Here is a 25,778-nt window from a genome sequence, read left to right as displayed (position 1 = left end):
AATGCTCTGTAAGAGGGTATGAAAATGAAGTATGATGCGAGCGGGGCTCTCTCGCCCTCTCGCTCTCTCGCCCTCCCAGCCGTCACTGGTGCTTTTGTCAAGTTTGTGAGGAGGGACAGAGCGCTGCACAGAGAGAGGACAGTCCATGTGAGGAGGGACAGGAGTGTTGCTTCTTACAAACTGACCCTGATGTCGAACCCACGAGCTGAGCTGAGCGGCGGTCATGTGGGTTCAGCAGCGCCCTGGTTATGCAACATGAAAACACACATGGCTGTGTCTTGATTAATGATAGGGACATGGAAGCACGGCATCTCATCGTCTTTGGAGACAAAGGAAGGGGGGGGGGGGGCTTCGCCTCAGCATGTTCCAAGGTCTCATCAGGCTGCGGGGGGGGGGGGGGGGGGGGGTATATGAATAATGTGGAGATGAGGAAAGTATGTAGGCAACAGTGGATCTTGTTGTGGCGTAACTAGCGCTCAGGGGGCTACATGTAGCTGCTGCTGCTGCTGTTGTGTGTGTGTGTGCGTGTGTGTGTGTGTGTGCGTGCGTGCGTGCAGGCCCTGCACCACACAAAGGTTACATGGGTATTTTGGTTAAGTCTCACTCTTGGGCTGAAACTCTGTGAGGTAGCCAGCTCTCTCTTTTGTGTGCCTCACTGCTCTGTGCTTTCAGTTTGAGTTGTTTTGTTTGTTTTGTTCGTTATTTTTCCAGGCTGTCTCCCCAAAGTCGCCCCACGCAGACTCAAGTGACACCCACCTCTCCTTTTCTCTCTCCCCTCCTCCCCCACCTTACCTCGCACCTTCCAAGGTCTCTCCGGCTTATTTCTGTCTGGTTTTTTCAGCTTCTTTGATACTCTTCCCTTCCGCCATTAACATCTCTTTACCGTTTCAGCTCTCTTTCTCTCTTTAGAGCACAGAAACTCCCCTCTGCTCCTCCCCTCTCCCCTTTCTCATTTGTAATAACAATACTCTTAATAACAATACTCTTAGCCCTCTACCTCAGCCTGTCCCGGCCTTCGCACCCTCTTCGCTCTATTTTGACTTCTCACTGTTGCTCATGGTGGAGTTTGCGTGTTCTTGGTGTACTCTATGATTTTGTTTGTGTGTTCTGTGTTTGTTGTTCGTTGTTGTCGTGTTGTTGTTGTGTCGTGTATCCCCGTCCCCTCCATCTTCCTCTTCCTCACTCTTCCTTACCCCTCACCCTGCCCCACGGTGCCGGCGTCGCCCTCCCTCCGTCCTCTCCTCTGCCCCCATCCCACCCTTTGTGCATCCTCTCACACCCATCTTCCTCTCCTCTGTCTGTGTCTGTCCATTCTGTGATGTGATCCCAGAAGACACGGACTCACCAAGTTGGACGAACTCAGGTCTGTCCCTTCTTCTTCTTCTTCTTCTTCTTCTTCTTCTTCCTCTTCTTCTTCTTCTTCTCCTTCCCCTTCTTCTCTCTCTTCCTCCTCTGCTGTTACTCACTCTCTACTTCTTTCCTTCTTGGCTTGACCCACCCACTTCCCCTCATCATCACTATCGTTCTTTCTTTTCCTGCTTTGCTCACCGTCATTCCCGTTTTTTTTTCTTCTGTTGTTGTTGTTTTTTGCGTCTGCGCTCGCAGTCGCCCTCTTGAGGATGCTTCCCGGCTTCTTTGTCATTTCGTTCACCTTTTTCGTTTTGCTTCGCACAGAATGTGTGTGTTCACAGTAGAAGCATGGTCATGGTCATGCCAGTGTGGTTTGTCGCAGCAGGTCATGTCGTGAGACACTGTTATTTTGTGCTTTTCTAAACAAAAGCTACACTCATCATTGGCAAACGATCTAAATAGAAATCTGGAGTGTGAATATGTTAACAATCACGGCATGTTGCAGCAGAATTAGCCTTATTTTGATCGTTATGTCTCTGATGCCTCTTAAGGATTATGTTTGAACTAGTCTTGCATAGTCAGACCTTCAGTATCTCCACATTTCCTTTTAGCGCTGTGCCAGTGCTGGAGAAAGCTCTGGCTCAACCCACTATCGTGTATGTTGCTACTGTAGCTCGGAGGTTATTGTTGTTACTATGATTTTTGTGACCAAATTTAATTATTATCATTATATATGATGAATGAATGATACCGTTATTTAATTTGTAATCAATTATTTGTTGATTAGTCTACTATTGCAGACAGACCCTCACTTTTAGTTTCTGATTTCTGTGGTGCTGATGGACACCACTTTTTATTGTTTAAAATAAAAAGTGCTCTGAGAACGCATTATTTGGCCTCTGTACTGTTACATTCAGATTTGGGCACCGAACATTTTTAAGATTTTCAAGTCAGAAAAGATTAGGAACCGCTGAGTTAAAGGACATAGTGGCAAAAACAAAATGTTCTAGGTGCCACTTTTAACCCAAATCGCTATACGAGGGATTAGTGTTGGTAAACAAACGGCTTACTGGGTGTAACTTTATAATGGGACCCTATGGAGCCAGCCTTGAGTGTCTCACTCTAGCCGGCTGTGCTGTTTACTTAATTCACTTAATTAAAAAAACTGCGACAGTTCACACAACTTTAACACGACATGCATCAGACTCTTGAGCTAATTCTGCTCTCACTCAGAATGTCAAAATATAAGCGATGTGATATGAACGTTTGTTTGGCACAACTCATACTAGTTAACTGCTGCGGGGTTCCGCATTGCCGGGGCATTGTGACGTCACGCTGATTCGTCCTGTAGTGTTCAATTTTGGGGCTCCACTTTTAACCCAAATTGCTATAGTGTTACATTTAATCAAACCAAAACATGTCTCATATATTATATTACTAAGAGTATATCACTCTGCATACCTTACGTTACAAAAAATATATAACTAGTAGCTTCACACAAAATTTGAAAATTTCAAGCATAAATTCTCAAATTTGTCCATTTTCATCTCCCCATGATAAACTTTATTGTCTCAACTCAGACTTTAAAATTGCTGTTTTGTACAACATCAGATATTACAAAACTACATGTTGCTGTGACTTAAGCTACTCTACTGTATTTACTGAATGCCCCCTGCATTGAATAATCATTTTCATGTAATCAAGTGATTAGTTAGTGAAGGCGGAGGGCTGCGTAGGCTAACGCTAACCCAGAGGAAGCTCCACTGTATAGAGAGCCAAAGTGGAACGTCGCCAGAGATTTTCATCCGCCATTTATTTTCCCATAGACATTTTGTAAAATGTGTATAAAAATAGTTTTACTTGTTCAAACCAAACAGTTAAGATATATTTAGAAATAGGAGAGACTGCATAACATTTCACTCAGGCCAAAACGTAAAAGAAATCTGGGTATAAAGAAAATATTTTTTTTATGTTTTTTTTTTTTTTTTTTTGTCCAAATGAAATGTTCTATGGTCTCTCCCGATTCTAAATATAGCTGAAACGTTTGGTTTGACTAAGTAAAACTATTTTTATACGCATTTTATGATGTCTATGGGAAAATAAATTGCGGAAGAAAATCTCTGGTACAGTGCTGAAGCAGGAAGTGACGTTCACTTTGCCTCTCTATTGGGAGAATTTCACTTTGCCTCACATATTGTTTCATAAGAATCAATTAATTAGCTCTTTGTTTCTGTTGCTTTTCTTTGTTTGTGTATGTGGACCTGTATGCATGCTGTGCGTGTGCATGGCACTTTGTGTGTGTGTGTCCACTGTCCACTGCGCTTCTATATTCATTTCCATCATACAACACAAAATAAGAGACAGAGAGCTGGTCCAGAAAATGGAGATGCAGGTAGGCCAGCCATGATGAGTCAGTGATTGAGAAGTGCCAATTTTCAAATTCACATCTGTACCTCAAACTAAATTCCAACTTGATTTCAGTTTGTATTTTGGACTGTTATGTTTCTATTGTTCCCAATGCTTTGTGCTTTGGGAGAACTAATGGCTGCCTGCTGGGGGAAGTATTATAAATGTATTATGTCGGCAATGAGCAAGTTCTATCAATGATCATTTTTAAGCTCTGAGAGAATAAGATAATGTATGTAAGTTTTTGCCGAGTAGATGATCTCTACCAATCCCACGGTTTTAAAGTTTGCAACTCATTATTTGATTATTCCTTGCAGTGTATTGTTTTGGTGTTTTATCCTCAGGGTATCTGACAAATTCACAATTCTTAGTCAGTGGCATGTATTATCTTCAGGGTTATAGCTTGTTTGTGTTGAGGTTGGGGTGATGTTTTGGCACTGCATGGTATACAGTACTTGAAGCAATTTGAAACAATGCACAACTTTTAAATTCAAGTCAAAGAGCAATCTGGATTCTGTGACTATTTTCTGGCAATGAAATTAGAAAAAGCAGATGTGTATTTCGCGAACTTTTCAGTTTGGGCAAGGAGAGATGGGTTAGACCAGTTAGTCCGTTCATTCAGCAACTTAATCTGCTGCCAGAGAATTGACATTGATCTAGACATACTTGTAAAGTGTAAAACAACATGGAAAAACCGGCATTATCTGAGATAGTATTTATTTTTTATTTTTCATAGTAATTGAGCTTTAGGATGGTATACTGCATGATAGGGATCAATAAACATTATTTAATTTTATTTATTATTTAATAAAAAAAGAGCGTTTTGTTCAAACCTTTTCTGGTGTAAAATGGGTCTCCTGTAAAGTTAAATGAGCCTGGGTTTGTGGCATTTGGTCACAAATGTACAGTAGCTGTTATGTTGTGCAGGATCCCCAAGTACAGTTCAAACTTGCTGTACTGTAATCTACCTGAAATGTTTGAAAACAGTGACTGATTCCAGACTGATTTATTTGGTCAAAATTGTACAAATGTATTTTATGCAATCAGCATTTTTTGTTAATACAGCCGATCCATTCCGCTTTTTCCATTCGACCTGTCCTTGTCATAGCTCATGGCTTATAGCTCAGCAGAAGCTTGTCTCTCATCATAACAGTGTGTCCCTCCATCAGCCTCCCTCACGATATCAGCCATCCTCTGACACTCTTCTCTGTCTCTGCTCAGGTGCTGACATGGAGGAGAGGACCAGGCAGATGAAACTGAAGATGAACAAATATAAGCAGGGAACCGGCTCTGACTCCAGACTGGAGCAGGACTACCACAAGGTAAAAAACACGCTCAACAGTATGTACACATATACTTTGGTGCTCCATGTATGCAATCCAAACACGCTTCCTGTTTGCATGCATGCACTGGGTCTAGGCCATATGGCAGACGTATTCAAGCATGTACACATCCACACAGCAACATAGTACTGCGCATGTGCATTTGTGTTTGCACAGTGTACACAGACACACACAGACACACACTTTTACACACACAATCACACAAACACAGCAAAACACGTAAACCACTCAACGCAGCTCAAAGGTTGGAAGACCTTGAGTGAGGCTCAGTTGATTCACGAGCCTTGCCTTCTTAATTCATGGAATGTGACAGTGAGTGTCTCCAGAGGAGAGTGTTTACTATTCTGCTATTATGAAGAGGTGCTGAACTTGTTTAAAGAGACTGGTGTGAGTCTAGTCTCTGGCTGGAGTCTGGGCCAAGCCATATAAGACAAAGGGTCTCTGTCCTGCTTTCCTTGTAAGTCGCTGGTATGCAAACTATTTGCCCTAGAAGCAGCCCGTCTGTTTGTTAGCACTCTATAAAAAGCAGGTCACAATTGTGATTTGTCACTGTCTGTGGTGAACGTTATCCTCTCTGGAAGTGCCATTGACAACATAATGATCCTGCTATTATTATACAACACCTCCGAGAGCTTACTCTCAAACATCTGTACAATAAAAACAGTTACTGTAACACTCAGTTCTGGTTCGGGCCGTGTAACCATTCCACTAACGATAGACAAGATACAGATCCAGTTTAACTCCAAGTACACCATCTCACACCTCAGCTCTCTCACACCCCAACGTTTCTTAAACCAGTTAAGTGCCAAAACAATCATCCCAGTCCAAGTCCAAAGAAGCCTATTTTGGGGGAAACCTTATATCATAGTTTTTCTTTTTCTCTTTTTATTATATCACTTTGTATTGAACATCTCCTTTCATGCATTTTGGTGAAATAGCTTTTGGCCATTGAAAAGGTACACCTACAATTACTCCTATGTGCTTTTGTCAAAGCAAGCACTTCAATCTGTTCATGTTACAATGTCTTCTTTAATGTTTCTCTTTGTCTGCTTCTGAGAACATTACTAGTAAATCTCCCTTATTCACATGAATCAGCCCACCTCTGCAACTAAATGTCTCTAAAGCAAGAATGGTTGTCCTTAAAAAGTCAAATCATTGAGCAGCCACAAGCATTTTGGCTACACTTACAGTGTAGGGTATATACTGTATCTATTCTGTAGGTCTTGGAAGATTAGTGAAAATGGTCAGAAACCCTGGCGGGAAAAGTGTTAACCTATAGAAAAGTATTGTAAGTACAAAATATGGCTGTGTATGTACTCTCCCTTATACATAACATACCAGCGAAGGCTTTTCCAGACAATACTCTTTCTACTAAGGAAAAATGGCAAGGCGACATTGAGGAAAACATTGACGAGGAGGAATGGATACAGATTTGTTCAAATATACACTCTGGCTCATACAACTGGAGACACAAATGAACTCTTACAATTCAAGATTGTGCATAGAACATATTATATCCCAGAACAACTGCATGCCATGCACTCAGAAATGTCCTTTTTGTGCTGGACGTGCAAGAGACAAAAGGGGTCTATTTTGCATATGCTGTGGTCTTGCTGTAAACTGACCCCCTTTTGGGAGGAAATATGTTTTGTTACTTCATCATGCTTGCAACTTAATCTAACACCCACTCCTCGTCTCTGTTTACTCGGCAACTTTAATGTTGGTGATTGCCACCAAAGGAAGTTTTGTAATCTTGCATTTATTGCTGCAAATTGTTTTATTGCTGTTGGCTGGAAGGCCTCCTATCCCCAACACTGTCTCAGTGGAAGGCAGACATGTCAGGCTATATTCCTCTTGATCATATGTATTATACAATGAAAGGAAAGCTTAACTTATATGATAAAATATGGACCCCTTATGTGACTTTTATGGATAACTGTTAAACATCAGTTGAATTATGCCTTTTTACGAGACTATTGTGACATATTCATTTACTGATTTCCTCATCTTCATATACTGTTTTTTTCTCCCCTTTTTGAGATTCTTGAAATGTGTGTATGTATGTAGTATGTGTATACATTTCTACAACAGCATGAGTGAATACTGGATTCTGATTGGCTAGCAACAGTGGTAAATACGCCAACAATCTACAGTTCGGCTCCAACCGCAGTATCACTCCGCTCCCTGATGCTGACTCCGCTCCCTGTGCTGACTCCGCCCACTGTTAGCCTGTCAGTCTGCAAATCTTTAACAAGGAAATGGCCGATCTCTAACAAGGAAATGTCCGATTTCGTAGTAACGTTTGATTTACTGGGTGGATTGAGTTTTGAGCAGTGGTTAGATGAAGATGAAGGTGAAGTGAACAAAGAACGACATGGTGAAATTGGGGAGAGAGAACTGGCTGAGCTTGAGTTGTCACGAGTTCGGACTAGCGGGAGGTCGGACTAGCGGGAGGTCGGACTAGCGCCCGGACCCCGAACCTGGGACTGTCAAACAAACAAACGCCCTCTGCCGTCACCAGATATCAACACACCACCACCAAAACGGGCTGCTTTAGATAACTGTTTAAATAACTGTACTTTTACAGGCAATGTATCAATAACTGTGAATCCCGTTAAGGAATAGGTTAGTTGTTTTTTGGCTCAAAGACAACTAAATGTTTAGTGCAATCATTGATCTTGTGTATGGAACTATATTCTGTGGCGGAAGGATAAATGTATTCTGAAACCAGTAATGATTATAAATAAATGAATTGGATGTTACAATTGTGTATTTTTTATATTATTTGGTAGCTGTTGTAGAAAACAAATTTACCACTCGAGGTCGGGGGTTGTGGGCACATTTACCACTGGTAAATGTGCCCACAACCCCCTTCCTCTCGTGGTAAATTTGTTAAATATATGTGGATATACACGTGTATGTGTGTGTGTACATGTATGTACTGTATATATGCACATATATATCTGTAGTTGCAACCCTAGCATTGTTTGTCTACTGTGTTTGTTTAAGTTGCATTGTCTTGTTTGTCCTTTTTCGTTATCTTGTCCTACCTGCTTGAGGGTATCATACATACATATAAAAAGCATACACATGCACTTGGTGCAGTCAAAACTACCGGCAGCTCAACGGTAAAAAAACAGTGGAGATGGTTGTGGACTACAGGAGGAACGCAGCCCCACCTCCCCCCATCACCCTGAGTGACTCCCCAGTTAACACTGTGGAGTCCTTCCACTTCTGAAATGGGAGCTGAACATCAGAGCTCTCACCAAGAAGGCACAACAGAGGACGTATTTCCTGCGGCAGCTGAAGAAATTCAAAGTGCCAAAAACAACGATGGTGCTCTTGCACACTACCAAGACACTTAAGTGGTCTCGGAAAATCATGGCCGACCCCACCCACTCCGGCCACGTTTTGAGGTACTCCCCCTTGGCAGGAAACAGGTCTGTCAAGACCAAAACCTCCCGTCACAAGAACAGCGTCTTCCCAACTGCCATCCGCCTCATCAACAAGGCTTGAAAACCACAAAGTGTATTAGGGACTCTGACAACCCCCCCCAATATCTTCTGAGCACAGCTGGCTCAACAACAGGCCAAAATCCCCCCACTGACATGAACCTACACCCCCCCCCCCAGACCATACATCACTTTAAAGATGGACTGCACCTTTAATATTTAGTGATTGTCTTTCTGTATTGTTTTTGTCTTCTGACTACTGATGTGACCGCTAGGCTGCATACTACACTAAATCAAATTCCTCGTATGTAATCTGATTACCTACTGTTTCAATAAAAGTTCATCTGAATCTGAATCTGAATAAGGCTATTGTAAAGTAAAGTGTTACTGATATTTATTTGTTGATTGGGAAAACAAATTTTTAGGCTTAGGACTTTAGACTTGTCCATGCCAATGGTACAGCACAAGTCAAGCAACAGACGATTGTGTCATGAGATATCAATATGATGGTAATGTTGAACCTTTGCTTGCTTGTCCCTGCAGCGTTCAGGCAGAGATCCTCGGGGCTCAGATAACCTGTCGGCCAAGTCATCGGACAGTGATGTAAGCGACGTGTCCGCTGTGTCGAGAACCAGTAGTGCCTCTCGGTTCAGCAGCACGAGCTACATGTCTGTCCAATCAGAAAGGCCGCAAGGAAACCGCAAGATACGGTAGGCTGATCTCCACACCAGGGGGCAGTGAACTCTGTCTGTCCCTTTAACCCCACCATAGGCTGACCAAACAGTCTTATCAGGAATGGGCAAATCCCTCCGAGCCATGAACCTGTCGTTCCATACATGTTGCCATGTCCAAACACTTTCAGCTTTGAAATTGTTTGCACCTGGTTAAACTAAAGAGGGAAATGCACCCCGTAGCTGAGTGTCATTTTCCCACTTTGTTGAGTTCAGGTTTGGCTCCATCTTAGAAACATCCGGAGCCAAATGGTTGAACTCTACTCTTTCAGGCCAGAGAGTTTGTCCATATCTGGCAACACACTGAAACATGAAACACATTGCATCTCTTTGGGTGTTCTGTCATATCAGTGCATAAGGTGATTCATTTGCATGGTGCTTTACTGTAAGTCTGCATTCCTGTTTTCAGTTACTTCTTAAGCAGTCACTTCTCTCTGTTTACCGTCTGCACTGTGTCTCTGTCCTTTCCCCCTCTCATAGTTGACATTATTCATGCTTTGTTTGGTTTCCTTTCTGTTTTGCATGTGCTGTGCTCGTGCTTCTGTCTCCGTCTGCAGCGAATTACGATCAAGGAGCCAGTCTGGCGAGGGGGACGAGCAGTTAGGGGAAGTACTCGAGGAGGAGGAGGAGACAGGAGGAGGAGGAGAGGGAGGGAGAAGGGCCAGCAAAGAAGGGGGGTCACAGAGAGGGAGAAAGCGGGGTCAAGTAGAGGGAGAGAAAGAGCATCAGGAGGATTTGGTGGAGAATGAAGAGGACTTGCACCAGAGGAGTATCTCAGAGACTGACCTCAGGTAACATGTTCCTGACCTAAAGCCACTCTACCTATTTGTGGTGGCCTCTAACCATAGACTCCCACTAACAATAATGTAGACTAGCTCTCCTACAGTACTGTATGCCCCACTGACTATTCTGTAAAGACTCTATCTTCCCACTGGCCTTAGGCGCTAAACTGGCATTAAACGGCAAAAAATGCGCTTTGCGCCTGCCTCGGGAAGATAGCATCATGTTTTTAGGCCCCGAAATGCGCTTTACGCCGAAGAGGCGTGGCGCAGTGCCAGAATAGGCCAGAATGGGCGTTTCGGCCTTAAATACCGGCCTAACGCTATCTTCCCCCCTGGCGTTAATTTAGCGTTTAGCGCTTTTCAAAACCAGGCCTTAATCAGTGCGCCAGAGATATTAATGTGCGTAATTGCACGCAGCTCTCCTCTGCCATCTCACTCTCTCTCCCCCTCTCTCTCTCTCTCTCACTCCCTCTCTCTCGCGCGTCAAACAGGCACAATGACCAATGAAAAAAAAAGTTGTTATAACGTAGTTTTGAGCCCCTGTCATTCAGAGGCTGTTGCATCATCCTACCTGTGCAGTGGGGGATAAGAAAAGGTAGCGAGAGAAAACGATATCATTCTGCCCAAACTTTCACCAATCTAATCTCATCATGACATCCAGCCAGGGATATTTTTTCTAGCCGATGCGTTTAGAACATTCTTTTCACTTTGATCTTGCTATAGTGTAGCGTATTTACATGCTTGCTGTATTTAAACTGCAGTGAGATTGGTTTGCGAAGCACAATAATGTGGAATAATATATATGGAGACAGACGGGGATGAAAGAGGGAGGGGGGGGGCTCAGAGCGCTTTGGTCGGGCTTTTCTCACCGGATTGGATCGCTCCGTGGAATGGAACATGAAAGGGACATTGTGATTCGTTTACTGCACTTCTCCAATGAGCACGGTGTGAATAATTCTAAGCTTAAAAGGCGTGGTTATAATGCTTATGGCCGCGTGTAGCGCCGACACGAGAATAGGCAGTGCGCCGGTCCACGCCCACTAATATGGGCTGTGCCTGGCGCTAAGCGCTAATTTAAGGTCAGTGGGACGATAGAGCCCATAGAGTTCCGCACATATATGTGGTGATGTGCACTGCATAGTGACCTCCCTAGAGTCCACTAATCACATGCTGCCTATCCCCCATCCTCTGACCTTGATGATGTAACTCTGGCCCTAATCAACCCCCACCAACAACAACCTACTTTATAATAATAGCGAGACGACAGTATGGTAACCCATTCAGCCTCTTTACATTGGTAGCATTGTTTTGCAAATAAGATGAATGCAGAAATAGTGCAGCAAGCTTGCAAAATGTGGAATGTTGATATGGTGAACTCCTTTGTTAACATATGATAAAATGTATAGTCTGTTTACCTCACATTCACACAGAAGACACGCTGTATTTGCAAAAGCATAACTTCCATGACACCCATGAAACATCCTTCTAATTTCAATATGGTGACCTGTGGCTCATATGTTATTCTAAAAGGATGTAATTTAGCATAGAGATTGAGTTAACTATTCATATTTCACTATGGAGCATAATCAACCAAAGTCTCTTGCACACCGATGGATTAGTGAAGACAGTGTGCGGGTGTCCATTATTTTACTATGTAGCACAAAAAATTATGCTTGGTTATAATGTAATAATCACTTGTACGTGACTGAATGCATGTGTGGAACATTGTACTTTCAAGTTAATGCATGCAAAAGCGTTCAGTTCTGTCATATTAACACTATATTTAACATGGCACCATTTCAGTGGCCACAACGGAGCATAATTCAATTTGTGAAGAGTGTAGGGCTAGCAGATATAAAAAGTATGTCAAGAGCAACTTCAAGAACAAATTGATTTAGAACCCCATGGGTTCTCACAGCAGGCTAAACATTATCTTGCCCTTCTAATAAGATGTCATCAGTATCAAATTCCATTCACAGCAGGATGTAAGTACGGTAGGTGCTTCTTACCGACATTATTACTACTCACTTTCTCCTTGGACTTGAGAGAAAACACATCCATGCTACACTCTATAATTCCAGGACTGTCTGTGTGTGAGTGATTGAGTATTTTCTCCTTCGCTTATCTGGAGAACCATTCGTCAAATCAACTTCAAACTTTGTGGGTGTATTGCTGGGATCCTGACTTAGTGCAGTGTCGAATTTGGTGTGATTTGGTCTCGATTTGGTGTTTTTCTGTTTATTCTCATTTTAATTTTTATTATTACTTTTTGGGGCATTTTGCCTTTATTTGATAGGACAGTAGGCAGACAGGAAAGGTGGGGAGAGAGAGGGGATGACATGCGGCAAAGGACCACGGGTCAGATTCGAACCCAGGTCGGAACGCGTTCAACCAGGTGAGCCACCCGGACGCCCCCAAAGCCAAATTATTAATGCTCTGCCCCACACTGCCCGTCGCTGGTACACACCGCAGTTGAAACAAGCGCCCTAAAGCCACAGCTCTCTGGAGCGGTGCGGGGCGAACAGCACAGCACTCTGAAAAGAGAAGGCTGGCTGATGGTGTGGAAGACACCCGGGTAGAAAGTGAGCTACTATGGCTATAGTATTTTAACAGGCTTTCTGCTACGCCTTGTGTCCTACAGAAGCATCATATTGTATCTACACCAATATATACCCTCATATTGGGGTTGATGAAAATTACATTTTCACCTCCCGTCGCTAGGGGCAGTAACACCGTCCCTTATAAAGGGAGCGACAGGGAGTGGTAAATGCCATTCGCAATGAACTTCTTCTCGCCCACGCTGGCAAGACGGTTTCACTGGTGAGTCACTCATATTATTCATAAAACCGAGGTTATATCAGAGTCCTGCGCGGGTCTGATTTTCAAGACCCGGCCCCGCCCGGCCCCGCGACGTGCAATACCGACTCCCCGCTCCGCGAACCCGCACATATGATCAATCAGTACCGCAACCCACCCCACCCCGCAGACATGAGACCCGCGCCCCCACCCGGAACCGCATAATAACTGCAGTGCAAACTGAGTGATATTTCGCCCCAGGCCATTTCCTGGACTCTCACAGGGATCAAATTACCTCAAACGTGATCTCGGTCACCAAGTCTCGTGAAGTCCCGCGATACTTTCCTGCTGACTGGCCAACTACAGGTAGGACGCTTTGCGGTGGTGGTTTTAGCGTAACCTATGTGGGGTTTGGCATAACCTTCGTTATTTCGAATCCCACATAGGTTACGCCAAACCCCACATAGGTTACGCTAAAACCACCACCGCAAAGCGTGTACTTGTAGTTGGCCAGCCGGCAGGAAAGTATCGCGGGACTTCACGAGACTTGGTGACCGAGATCACGTTTGAGGTAATTTGATCCCTGTGAGAGTCCAGGAAATGGCCTGGGGCGAAATATCACTCTGGTGGATGTTGAGGGATCACATTATTACGATATGTGGCGAAAACGGGAATAAAAATAGCTATTTAGATGCAGGAAAGACAGGCTCACACTTGGCCCCAAATCAGCTCCATTTTACAACTGACTTGGACGCTATTGATCTCAAAACAACGCTAGGACGGCCAGAAACGCCGCGGACATCGCTGGGTGAGTGGCCAAATCATAATTATTGCCAGGAGATGGGTCCAGGTTAAAAAAAAACGAAATTCTCCTTTAACTGTGTCCCAAGACCGCCTGTGTCACGCACGGGGCTGAGACGTCCAGTCTATAGAACCGAACAAAAGCGAGGGGATGTGAGAGGCACTGCTTAAAGATGGGCTTGCTCAAACAGGGCGTGGCACAGGAGATGAAGAGCTGATCACTCTTCCTGAGCCCCAGGCACAGACTGGGCTCAAACTCTGAGCCTGTTGAGGAGCAGTGAAGGCCACTAGAGTGATAGGAGAACAAGAACCCACCCAAGACCCCCAACCCGTAGGCTGGGTTTGGGATCACCTTTCCATCCCCTGGGGCAAACTGAGCACACAAGAGGTGGACAGAGAGCGCATGTATGTCGTTAACTCTCTTAGCTGAGGCTAGAGCCAGCAGCAGCAATGTCTTGAAGGACAGGTGTGTTAAGCTCACCTCCTGTAGTGGTTCAAATGGGGGGTGTTTCAGCCCCTGCAGAACCACAGCCAAATCCCATGAGGTCACTAGGGTCTTGGATACAGGGAGGGCCCTGCGGGCCCCCGTCATAAAAGTGCGCATCAGATCATTCTGGCGGACGGTTTTACCTCCAAAGCCCAAATGAGCAGCTGATAAGGCTGGCAGGTAGACCTTTAATGTAGAAAAGGCTCTGCCCTCATCAATCAAGTCCTGGAGGAAAACCACAATGGCTTTCTCAGAACAGAGATAAGGATTCTGGCCCTCTCTTCGGCACCAGTTTTGGAACAGCGTCCACCTGTGACCATATAAGGTTCTGGTGGAAGGAGCCCCCTGATTTCGAATAGTGGCGAGCACCCTATTGTTGGAGGGAGATCCAGCAACTTGGGGGCCAGGCCCAGACAGCTAGGCTCTCGGTGGCTGCGGGTGGAATAGCATCCCCACCCCCTTAGACAGCGCATTGCTGTGTGTCGGGAGCCTCCACGCCAGGGCGCACAGCTTCAAATAAGCCCTCAGCAGCCAGTGTGTTGCTCGCAACAGCAGGGCAATCTGGATGAGGGCGTCTTTTTTCGGGCTGAACCAGGCAGAGTCAGGTGACGATAAAGATGCGGTGCAATCCGTGCAGAATAACGCTGCTTCCTTACCGTCGAGGGTATGCTAGTAACAGAGAGCTGATGTGCTCCTTCATGAGTGAGAAGAAGTTTGAGAATGGTGTTTACCACGCCCCGTCACTCCCTTTATAAGGGATGGTGTTACTGCCCCCAGCGATGGAAGGTGAAAATGTCATTTTCAGTGTTAGCCCAAGGAGAGACTGTAGTGCATATACCTGGTCATAGCTTTCAATCTCTCCTGTTCAATCTCCACATCTACATAGTATACTTGCACTGTTCACATCAGCTGCGTTGACAAGACTCTCTCTCTCTCTCTCTCTCTCTCTCACACACACACACACACACACACACACACACACACACACACACACACACACACACACACACACACACACACACACACTCTTAATTGACTCTGAATGTAATGTACTGGGAACCTCAAGCATAAACTGCTCTAAGATATAACTAAAATATTTCTTCTCAAAACATAGATGTAATAAAAAAAAATAAACATTATTAGAGAAGAGAAGAGTAGTACAGGGGCATCGACAGAGCACAAGAAGAAATCTGTGTCTGCTGCATGTGTCTGTCTGCTTAAAAATGACTGACAGAGTGCCCCTACGCCCTGATAGTGTGTGATACTTTCAATTAGGACCCATGGCAAACATGAATGGGGGAAAAGAGAAAAAAGTTCCATCTATTAAAACTGTAATATGGTGGAATTGGGTGCTTTTGACTGGGGTCCTTGGTAAAAAAAAACAACAACAACTAATTCCAACAGAAACAGAAAACAATTATATTAATTCATTCAGAACAAATTGATTTGACAAAGTCGTGAAAAATTGGAATGATAGAATAAAGCACCTATGAGATATGACAGTATCAGCTAGCCACTGTTCCCACCACATCAAACAGCATCAAAACAGGAAGGAAAGGCTGCCTTCTCCTTGCTTTGATTGACTGCCTGGCCCAACTGACATGAGTGACACAGAGTGAGTGAGTGAGTGAGTGAGTGAGTGAGTGAGTGAGAAACTGAGCAATAATTAGTCTGCACTTGCAGGCCATTGAGTTTATTATCAAGGTCATCCATACTCACTGAAATATTATCATAAATTCTGTTCTCATCTCCCTATGTATTCCATACTGTATGGCTTTACACAAAATATGGAGAAACCTACATTTACCACATTCATTTACTGTTCCAATATGTGTCAAATTTTATATTTTGCATATTTGTGGAACATTACATATCCATAACTAAAGGAAAACAACCAAATCTAAAGGAACTTCACTGTTGTGCATAGTATGTATAATAAATAGCCAAAATTATGGACAAAAATAGTTATTTTCTTTTTTGGGAGGCTTCCGGGCCAGTGAAAATATACAAGGGGCCAGTAAAAGTCTGATCTACTGGCCTAGTAGGCCAATGAGGAGAAAATGTGACATTGAACACTGTGATGTCTTTGTTCATTCACCAGGCGCACACTCAGGGTGAACATACTCAGCGTTCATTGAACTAACTCAGGGTGTATTCACACCTCTAGGTCGTTTGCTTTGTTCTGATTCAGGGGCTTAATTGATACAATTGTTGCATTTGTGCCTTGGTTCGTTTGTGTTCACACAGCCACAATTCAAATGGTCCAAATAGTATTGCCAAGCCTCCTGGATTGGCCAGGAGACACTCTGGTAGGCTAATTGCCTCTCGGGATGGAAAAAATAATTCCCAGAGATTTTCCTACCCCTCAACCCCCCCCCACCCCCCATTTCGAGGAAGACATACAATCAGTCTGATTGTCTGATTGAACCAGACAATCGTATCACAAAGAAGGCTGGCTCTTATGACCACGACTTGTTTTCATTTATTTAATGGAGACCAGATATGTTGATCGAGTTCAAACTACTGATGTGATGATGCGAAAATCCCCCAAAGTTTATCCATGCAAACTAGTTTCACAAGTCGCCAAAACAGGATCTGAATGAAGATGTTTTTAAACGATATAAATGCTCGTTCTTCAGGCCATTACGCACAGCGCAGCTGACTACGACAGCTGGTTTATCCAAAAATGCGCACTGTTTGCTGCAGTTGTGTCGGATCGAGGCCAGATCACGTTTTCACGACAAACGAACCGCACCAGAGTTCGTTTAAAGTGGACCGAGACCACCCTTTCTTGGCGATCTCGGTCCGCTTGTTTTGTCCCGCATCCGAGTGCGATTGCTGTGTTCACACTCCCTCAAACGAACCGCACCAAGGCGGAAAACTCTGTTTTGGAACAACTGCTCCAAACGAGATAGGTGTGAATACACCCTCAGATTAACTGTTCTGGAACCGAAAACTGCCTTTCCTATCTCACGGTTAATCAGCTCAGAGTTCAACCTGCTTCTTATGGAATGGGTCACATAACAAACACCCACATTTTGAGCGGGCACTGCACTAGTTAACCTAAAAAATAAATGCACTCTTATGTACGATGTACTCATGTAACACCTTGCTAAGACTGCACCTGTGTGTGTACACACTGATTAAGAAAACGCATTACACTTTCATGTGGGGGAGGCTAAATGAACAGGACACAGAAAGGTGTATACAGGCATTGTGTATACAGGAGCATTTATGCAGATACCAAAGGACGATGAAGACCTACTGATAGTATACAACTGTCTAGTAGCTTGTTCTTAGGCTGCAGTCTACTGTATGTTGCTTTACTGTTTGTCTGTGCTGCTCAGTGCCGGGATGTTGCGTCATTATTTGATCTGTCTGTCTATCTGTGGCCTCCACCTGCTGTCTACGTGTTAGAAAGTGTAGCTCTGTACAGTACCTACAACTTGTCAACACAAACCTCCACCATTCCTCCAACTACTCCTGTCTACCACTCTCCCACTCAGTAGGTCAACCAGCCATCAATTCACTTTCAGTAGAGCGGAGGAGAAAATATCCATTAAAAGACAAATCTGCTTGAGCGAACAAAATATAAATGAATATAAAAAAAAGTGTTTCATTTCAAATGTCTACCTCCTTGACTGAAAGTGCACTGACCTATGCCTCGCTTTTAACATGCTGACAACTCCTACCTGTGATCGACCGCAATTCCTTTATGACAACTACAGTATAAATCTTTAATGTCTCTGCTTCGTTCAAGATGTACGCCACATACTGAGAGAGAGGGGAAAAACATTGCCCAGGTTTGGTGGTGCCGTTTCAATGATGATGTTTATGTGAGTTGCAATTGCACATAGAACAAAGTATAATTAGGCAATGAAGCTCAAGATGCCGTGTTTTACAGCAGTTTTACAACAGCTAAGGCACAACAGGAAGAAGTTGAGTGCCGTTCTTCCACCAAGCAATATATAGCCCGGTAGCAAAACAAAGTGGTCATTCAGCAACACATAAGCACACAAAAGCACTGATATGAGTGGTGATGTTCGGTCATCACATTTAATATTAAAATGAACTGTTATGTAGTCACAAGTGTGTATTTTACAATGTGACTCACCCAATGAGGAGCTGAGGAAGAGAGCTACTGTATTTGTTGTATCAATAAAACAAAGACAAAGATGATTTCAAAAGTGCTGATCTCCGTGCTGCCGCTCAATGTATTTTGCCATCACGCCCTAATTGTGTGATTGTAAGCAAAGACTGTGAAATGGCGGCTCTGTTTGTCTCACTGGGTATCGAGGCATCAAATTTCTGCTACAAAGCAGGATGCAAGCCCTAATGAGGGGAGAGAAGAAGAGTGTGTTTTCCACTTGATGAGCTTAGCAGTGTGGTATTTAGGGAGTGTGATGAAAAAGGGACCTGCGCTGTCTGTGTGCTGTTATATAAGCCTTGCCAATGACGACGCTCACATCAGGCTAGCTATCGAATAAACTGGTAATAATCACAAATACTCAACCTCAGCCTCAAGAAATCTATCCAGTAGTAAGTATCCAGACATTCAAGGAATCAAGATGTTGCTATAGTGATTAATAAGATGCTGGACCTGCTTTGCTGATGGAAAGGTCCTTACTATATACATCTTTTCACTCGTCATTGTAGGGCTAAGGCGATATGGACATATCACAATATTTTTTTAACAAATACCTCGATATCGATAGTGTGACAATATTGTAATGTATGCTTTCACAAAATATTTCATGTTACACAATGAGATTTTTGATAAATAATCATCAGCAATGTGGATATAATGACTAAGTGGGTAAAGGTAAATAATAGAACAGCTAGAATACATCACTATTACTGTAATGCAGCCTTTAAAACCAGGAAAAGACAAGAAAATCAAAGATGATATCTAGTCTCATATCATAATATCGATATACATGTAATATCGATATATTGCCCAGCCCTACTCGTCGGCTTTTCCATGTAAGAGAACAAGGATGCAATTTGATTCGGCAGAAACATCGCTGCTAGCTACATTTATTTATGACTCATCTCCTATGTATTGAGGTCACAGTGTAAATGTAGATCCATAAAGCAGGCCCCTTCACATGTGTCTGGCATAAGAGCGGATGTATGTGCTTTTATTACATGAGCGCTTCCATCATGTGCAGAGAAGCTAATTCACTTGCGTGTGCTTATGCGCGCACGCGCCGTCTATACTGATGTGTCCAGTGGTGTCGAGGACGTAAGGAGCTTGCTATCAGCATTTTGAAATTCCACCTCACCTTTTCTCCTCCATGTGTGTTTCATCCAATATTGTTGTCAAGGGTAACGGCTCATTCATGCGAGGGAAAGTACAGACGGATATTTTGAAGGACAGGGATGGATCGTTAACAGGGATGGAAGGGAAGTTTGCGTTAACCCCCATCCAGCAACTCTAGTCCAGTGAATGGAAGTAGAATTCTGTACCAAAGTTACCTGTATGGCAGCGATTCAAAACCTGTGGGCCGCGACCCTCGAGTGGTCCACGGCGGTATTGCAAGTGGGCCCGCCAAATCATTACAATGCCATTTTTATTTTTATTCTACTAGGCATCTCGCCCGCTACGCTCACTGAATTCCTAGGGCCCCCCTAGGCTGCGCAGCCTCTCCCGCCCTGCAGCTCAGTGGGACAAAAATTTAAACAAACCGAGAAACCGAGAAACATTGCCCACATGCTCCCTTTCATATACTAGCGGACCCATGGGAACAAATGCATTATTTGGCATATTTTCTATGGGGTTGGAGGTGGGCCGCAAAAAGTTTTGAGATTTTCAAGTGGGCCCTGAATTGGAAATGGTTGGGAAGCGCTGCTGTAGGGCAAATGATAAAAGTGCTATACGAGCTCCAGACTCAATCTGTTTGGTTCTTTTGTCACTGATGAAAAGTTTGCGGTTGTATACACAGGCGTGTACGGGGGCACAGTTGCCATAGAAACCTATTTTTCTGCCTCACCTCAGCATCACATGAAAAGGGAGTGGCAACTATCTCTGGGAAAGATAGATGAAGATAAGAGGATAAGTGTAGGATGACAGAGGGCACGAAAGAAAAGCAAATACTGATGACTTTCACATGTACATTTTTATGCTGCCTTCATGATTCAGCTAATTGAGGCATTAAATTGCCCTTCAAGGGTTATTCAGTTAAAGCATATTGTATTACAGACATTATTTGAATATATTCAATGATGTGTTCCTAAATTATTTTTAATGTCAAAGTAATGCAAAGTGGTGTGAAGTGATGTGATAGAGGGTAAACCCACCTAAACTAGGTTGACCAAACTTTTTATTTGCAAAATAGAGTTTACCTACCTTTTTAGGCTAACATCACTCTTTTCTCTCATGTATCTCTCAAGTATATCAATCTGTGTTTATGCTGTATGTGGATAGTGTCTTTAAATGCAAATGTTTACATATCACCTTTTTATCACCTTTTTATTTACAGTACCAATGCATCTCTAGTGATGTTTTAGTTGATATATAGAACATAGATAGTGTGCTTTATACACTATAGTTCTACCCCACTTAAAGCCCTCACACAGGGTGTAACTAAACCAAATCTGTCTGCTGTATGACGAGACAAAAAAATTCCAGGCTTTTGTTTGTGCCTTGGGAACATCTTGGCCTAGATGAAAATGCACGGACTGCAATCTGCACGATGGGGAACATTGTGTTCTTTGGGCTGAGGTGGAAAATCAGAAATCCCTGGAGAGCCACAGTGTTCCAGGCAGGCACATTCACTGTGGGGACCGGCCCCAGTGCCAAGACCCAGCCCGGAGAGGAGGAGGAGGAGGAAAGGAACGATACTGTAGTGAGAGGGGGCGTTAGAGGAGGAAGAGGAGAGAAGGTGCTAGAAGCTTAGTTCAGGTAATAGTGTCCATTTAGGTCACTCAAATGTGTCCAGTAAAATCAGCAGAATGTATCAATTTAGACCAGTACAATAATGTCCAGTTAGACGAATAGAATACCATAATATCCAATAAACCAATAGAATATGTCCATTTAGACCAGTAGAATGAAGCAATAAAGCCAGAGATGCACTGATTTTACAATGGCTAATGGCTGTTTAAGGCACACATGGAACAGAACAACAATTCCCCAGTCACTGTTGATATTTGATGTAATGAAAGAGGCCGATTTCACTCTTATTGTCCTGTGTCCACTAGATGAAATGCAGCCTCACTGGGATGACAGTGAAAGAGCATTATTGTAGAATGTCACCTTTAGCACATGGGCCTGTGGTGTTGTCAGGAGTTGAGATGCTTGAAGTCTGCTTCAAAGCTTCTGGGATGCTAATCCTCCAATAAGCATTGAATATTGATGTTAAAGTACTGGCTGATCCATGGCAGAGGCACCCGGCATAAACAATAGGCTTTATAGGCGTATGGAGTATGAGGTGTGCAAGTTGTTTTATAGCACGTCTGGGTTATTGCACTGCCAGCTAAATCAAGTAGTACAAACAACCCAAACTAGGCCTTATCTTTATTATGCAAGAGGAAAATGCTTTTTGGGTCGGCAGTGACAAGATTAATATGAGCTTGGTACATTCGGGGACAGGCTAGGTGGTGAATGCGATCGTTATTATCTGACCGCTCATAAACATGGACTTCCAAAATTTTTGCCCCATCACAGTTCTTATGTTCTCTGTGATTTTCCGCTGGAAGATACTGCCATGAGTTCACCTCTTGTCGATTTGAACACAATTTCCGTTAAGGTTATGCAATACTGCTGCATACATTTGAAATCCTACGAGGGACGTAATGTAGTGCAAGGATTAGATTCTGATCATTCTCAAATTCTGAAATGATGGCGTTGAACACTAATGTCTAATATGTGAAATTGAGGAATTTTGAGGAGCCTAATTGAAGTGTCAAAATGCATTGATTCAGCCCCCCCCCCCCATTTTAATCAGCATGTCTTTCCCTAAATTGTCTTCATAATGTCTTCACATCAACCAGTTGAGTGGTTGAGGTCAGACACTTTATTAAATGAATTATACCCTCAGGGTAATCTCTTACTCATTCAATTAAGAATGCACAGTCTGTGATACAGGATGTCATTTGTCTCTTTAAGTTAATTTCACTCCTGGGGCCAAAATAAGACCTTACTTTGTGCAGTGGCCTATTTCCTTCAAACGTCAAAAGGAGAAGAATGATGTTGATTGCGGATGTTTCTTTTTATATGCATTTTGAAGTTGTCTGAAGCAGATTCACAGGTGTGCACACAAGGCAGGTGCAAAGACGTCTAAATACCCGCGAGGATGAGAATCCTGACGCAATCTTGCGAATAAAGATTTGATAGAAGTGTTTAATTAACATTTGAAACCCTCATGACATTGTTTTGGAAAACAAAGTGTGCAAGGTGCTCAGAATTAATGAAGCAGCAGTGTAACAATATGCATAGATGCAAATAAATGAAAAAACTGAATACATCTGATCAAAAGTCAAGAGCACTCATGTGTTAAAATGAGCATTTAACTCTCATTAGACTAAACTATAAGGAAACAAATTCAGCAGCACTATGCAGCACTTCCACTTTCACTGCATGAATGAGGTTTTAGAGCGTGTGTCCACATAGCGTACTTCTGCGTTTTGTTTTGTTTTTGGCATAGAAAAAGCACTGCCTTTTCCCCACCTGGTTCTAATGAGGAAAGGCCGCTGGCGCTCACACAACAAACTGCTATATGGACACACAGCCTTAGAATACAGATCCACTCTGAACTGAAGCCTAAACTCAACTATACTGTACGTCATGACCTCCTATACCTGAATTCTGTCCTTTTCTCCCTTTCACCCCATCTTCTCATCTACTGTGCTCCTGTCCTCTCTTCTCCCCTCTGGTCTCATTTCCTCTCCTCTCCTCCTGTTTGCTCTTCAATCACCTCTTCTGTCATTTTCTCTCCACCTCTGGCCTCTCATCACCTCTGCCCCTGTCCTCTTCCTCTGTCCTTGCCTGCCTCCCTGTCAATGGTGGTGGCTGACAGTGACTTTGCATCCAAAATGAAAAACAGGCAGACGGGCCCACCGGGTGGGATGAACATGACCAAGAGCACCAGCGTCAGCGGCGACATGTGCAACCTGGAGAAGACGGACGGCAGCCAGTCGGACACGGCGGTGGGCACGGTAGGCACTGATGACAAGAAGAGGCGCTCCAGCATTGGTGCCAAAATGCAGGCCATCGTTGGCATGTCGCGCAAGAGCCGGAGCACCTCTCAGCTCAGCCAAACAGGTAGGCCAGTATAGAGTCTCCACATCTCCACATCCCTGTGCTCCCCTCTTGTACTGTCTGTCTGTGTTTCCCTGTGTCCATCTGTGCTGAATGTTATAACACCGCTACTCTCTTTTCTCCACTTGACCCTTTTCCTCCAAGTTTGTGTCTATAAGGGCTCTGGACTGTGCAAAGTGAAGTCATCTTCTGGAGGTGAAGACAATAGCACGACTTGTTTCTCACTGCTTTTCTCTCTGTCTTCTAGGGAACAGCGCTCCTTGGAAAGTTGACCTACCTTTCTCTTTTTTTACCTGCTCATTTCCCCCCTCTTTGTTCGTGCTTATTGCACAGTTCAGCTGCGTCCTTGTGCACGTTGCCGATGAGTGATTGTGTTTCGGTGGTAATAACGTGTCATTTCATCTTGCAATGTGTTGGCACTGTAATAGCTCCGCTGCTCCTGCCAGAATGATGACCTGTCACGTTTTTGTCACCTTCTCCTGATGCGATCCTCTCATGACTTTGACGTGACAATATAAAAACACTACCTCTATCTGTACATTCAAAAGCACATGCGTGTGAGTTGCTGCTGTGTGTATGTACAGTGTGTGTATGTGTGTATGTACAGTGTGTGTATGTGTGTATGTACAGCGTGTGTATGTGTGTATGTACAGTGTGTGTGTGTGTATGTACAGTGTGTGTATGTACAGTGTGTGTATGTGTGTACAGTGTGTGTGTACTGTATGTGTGTATGTACAGTGTGTGTATGTGTGTATGTACAGTGTGTGTATGTGTGTATGTACAGTGTGTGTATGTACTGTACTGTAAGTGTGTGTGCACGTGGAAGAAATGGGTGCGGAGAATTGGGAAGCAATTGTGCTGCCCCTGTTTTCAAGCGCACGGCCTATTCTCTTTTTCTTGAGCTGAATATTAGGGGGTTTAACCCTTTGCTGCAGTGCAAACGATGGAACCAAATATTGTTTTCGAGTAATAGCGGAAAAGTCTTTCTTCACTGTATTTATTTTTAGCACAATCTTGCCCGACGTCTGCAGTCTTTTCAGATGTCTTTATTAATGACAATGTGAGGAGAGTTCAGCTATGTACATTACTCGTGCCAGACGTGTTGTGAAAAGCAGCACAGCGGGTGGCATGTTTTGATGACACAGGTCGACAGATTGGGGTCTGGTCTGTTTATGTGAAGGTCAGTCAATTCACCCACCTCCTCAGCCACGGCTCTCCAGCCCATCTCCAGGGCTTTGGCGCCTATTCATTTCCTCTATTCATTCTGTCTCTTAACGTGGTCAATAATCACTTGTTGTAGCCGTCTGCACCCTGTGATTGGGTGAGATAGTGTGGCAGTGCATGATGGACAAGAGAGAGATAGGAGGAGTCCATAAAGATGGGGGATGTCTGGTGAGGTGAAGTGTTTTGCGGGGAGTGGAGGGAGGCGGTGCCCTCACGTGGCATCACCTCGTCCTCCTGGCTCGTGATTTGACGGGCACATGGCCCACTGCCTTACTGTATCCGTGTGCTTTCATCATTTGTACTCGTTGCCGTTAAGCTTATGCATTCTGTTCTGCCTGTAAGCCTCACTACCTCTGTACTTAATCACTTTAACCCTTTGAGCTGTGTGATCGAAACCTTTGAGCCTTTGAAGTATGGTTTAGTTAAAGATACAGTAAGGCTCTTGGAAGATGTGTACAGTAGTACTTGCTTGATCTTCCCACTTGGTAATGATGCTAATGTTTCTGAACCAGAATGCTTTGCTGGCTCTCTGGATTTAGTTTTGCAAAAGACAAAATCCTACTGGCAGTTGTAAAGATATAATTTTGCGATACCTGTTCCAACAGTTTCACCCAGTCACAGGCACAAACTTACACACACACATGCATGCACGCACGCACACACACTCACGCACACACACACACACACACTCACGCACACACACACACACACACGCACACACACACACGCACACACACACACACACACACACACACGCACACACGCACACACACACACACACACACACACACACACACACAGTGTTGTGCAAGCTCACTTCACAAAGTTCAGCTCATGCAAATTCAAATTAACTCGTTCACGTTCATAGCTCATATTTTGAACTTTGAGCTATAGCTCACACAGTCCCAAAAAATGAGCACCTCAGTTCATTTCCAGCTCACTTATTGTTTACGCAGAGAATAGGCACAGCACTGAAAACGTAACACACAATAGATTTTAACACGCAATAGCTTTTTAAGCACATCTTTATTTTAAAAGATGAATGTACAATTCAGGGGCTTTTAGCCCAAGCTTCAACAATAGCAGACATATTTTATCTTGCTCTAAAGTCAAAAATATACAATTAAAAATACAATACACTACA

At 43.7% G+C, this 25,778-nt stretch overlaps 1 protein-coding gene across 1 annotated transcript in view; it reads left to right on the top strand.

The window, feature by feature from the left end:
* rims2a (regulating synaptic membrane exocytosis 2a) overlaps positions 1-25,778 on the top strand; it is a gene marked incomplete at both ends in the record, with an annotated part of 176,053 nt that overhangs the window by 113,884 nt on the left and 36,391 nt on the right. The window contains 3 exons of the mRNA XM_083632129.1: positions 4,978-5,078; positions 9,095-9,261; positions 23,169-23,413. Of these exons, the coding sequence (XP_083488255.1) occupies positions 4,978-5,078; positions 9,095-9,261; positions 23,169-23,413 (513 nt within the window). The remainder of the gene's footprint in view (positions 1-4,977; positions 5,079-9,094; positions 9,262-23,168; positions 23,414-25,778) is intronic.

Source organism: Poromitra crassiceps, assembly GCF_964638095.1.
Source record: "Poromitra crassiceps genome assembly, chromosome: 1".
In the NCBI taxonomy this organism is placed as follows: domain Eukaryota; kingdom Metazoa; phylum Chordata; class Actinopteri; order Beryciformes; family Melamphaidae; genus Poromitra; species Poromitra crassiceps.
This window is presented reverse-complemented; position numbering and strand designations above follow the sequence as displayed.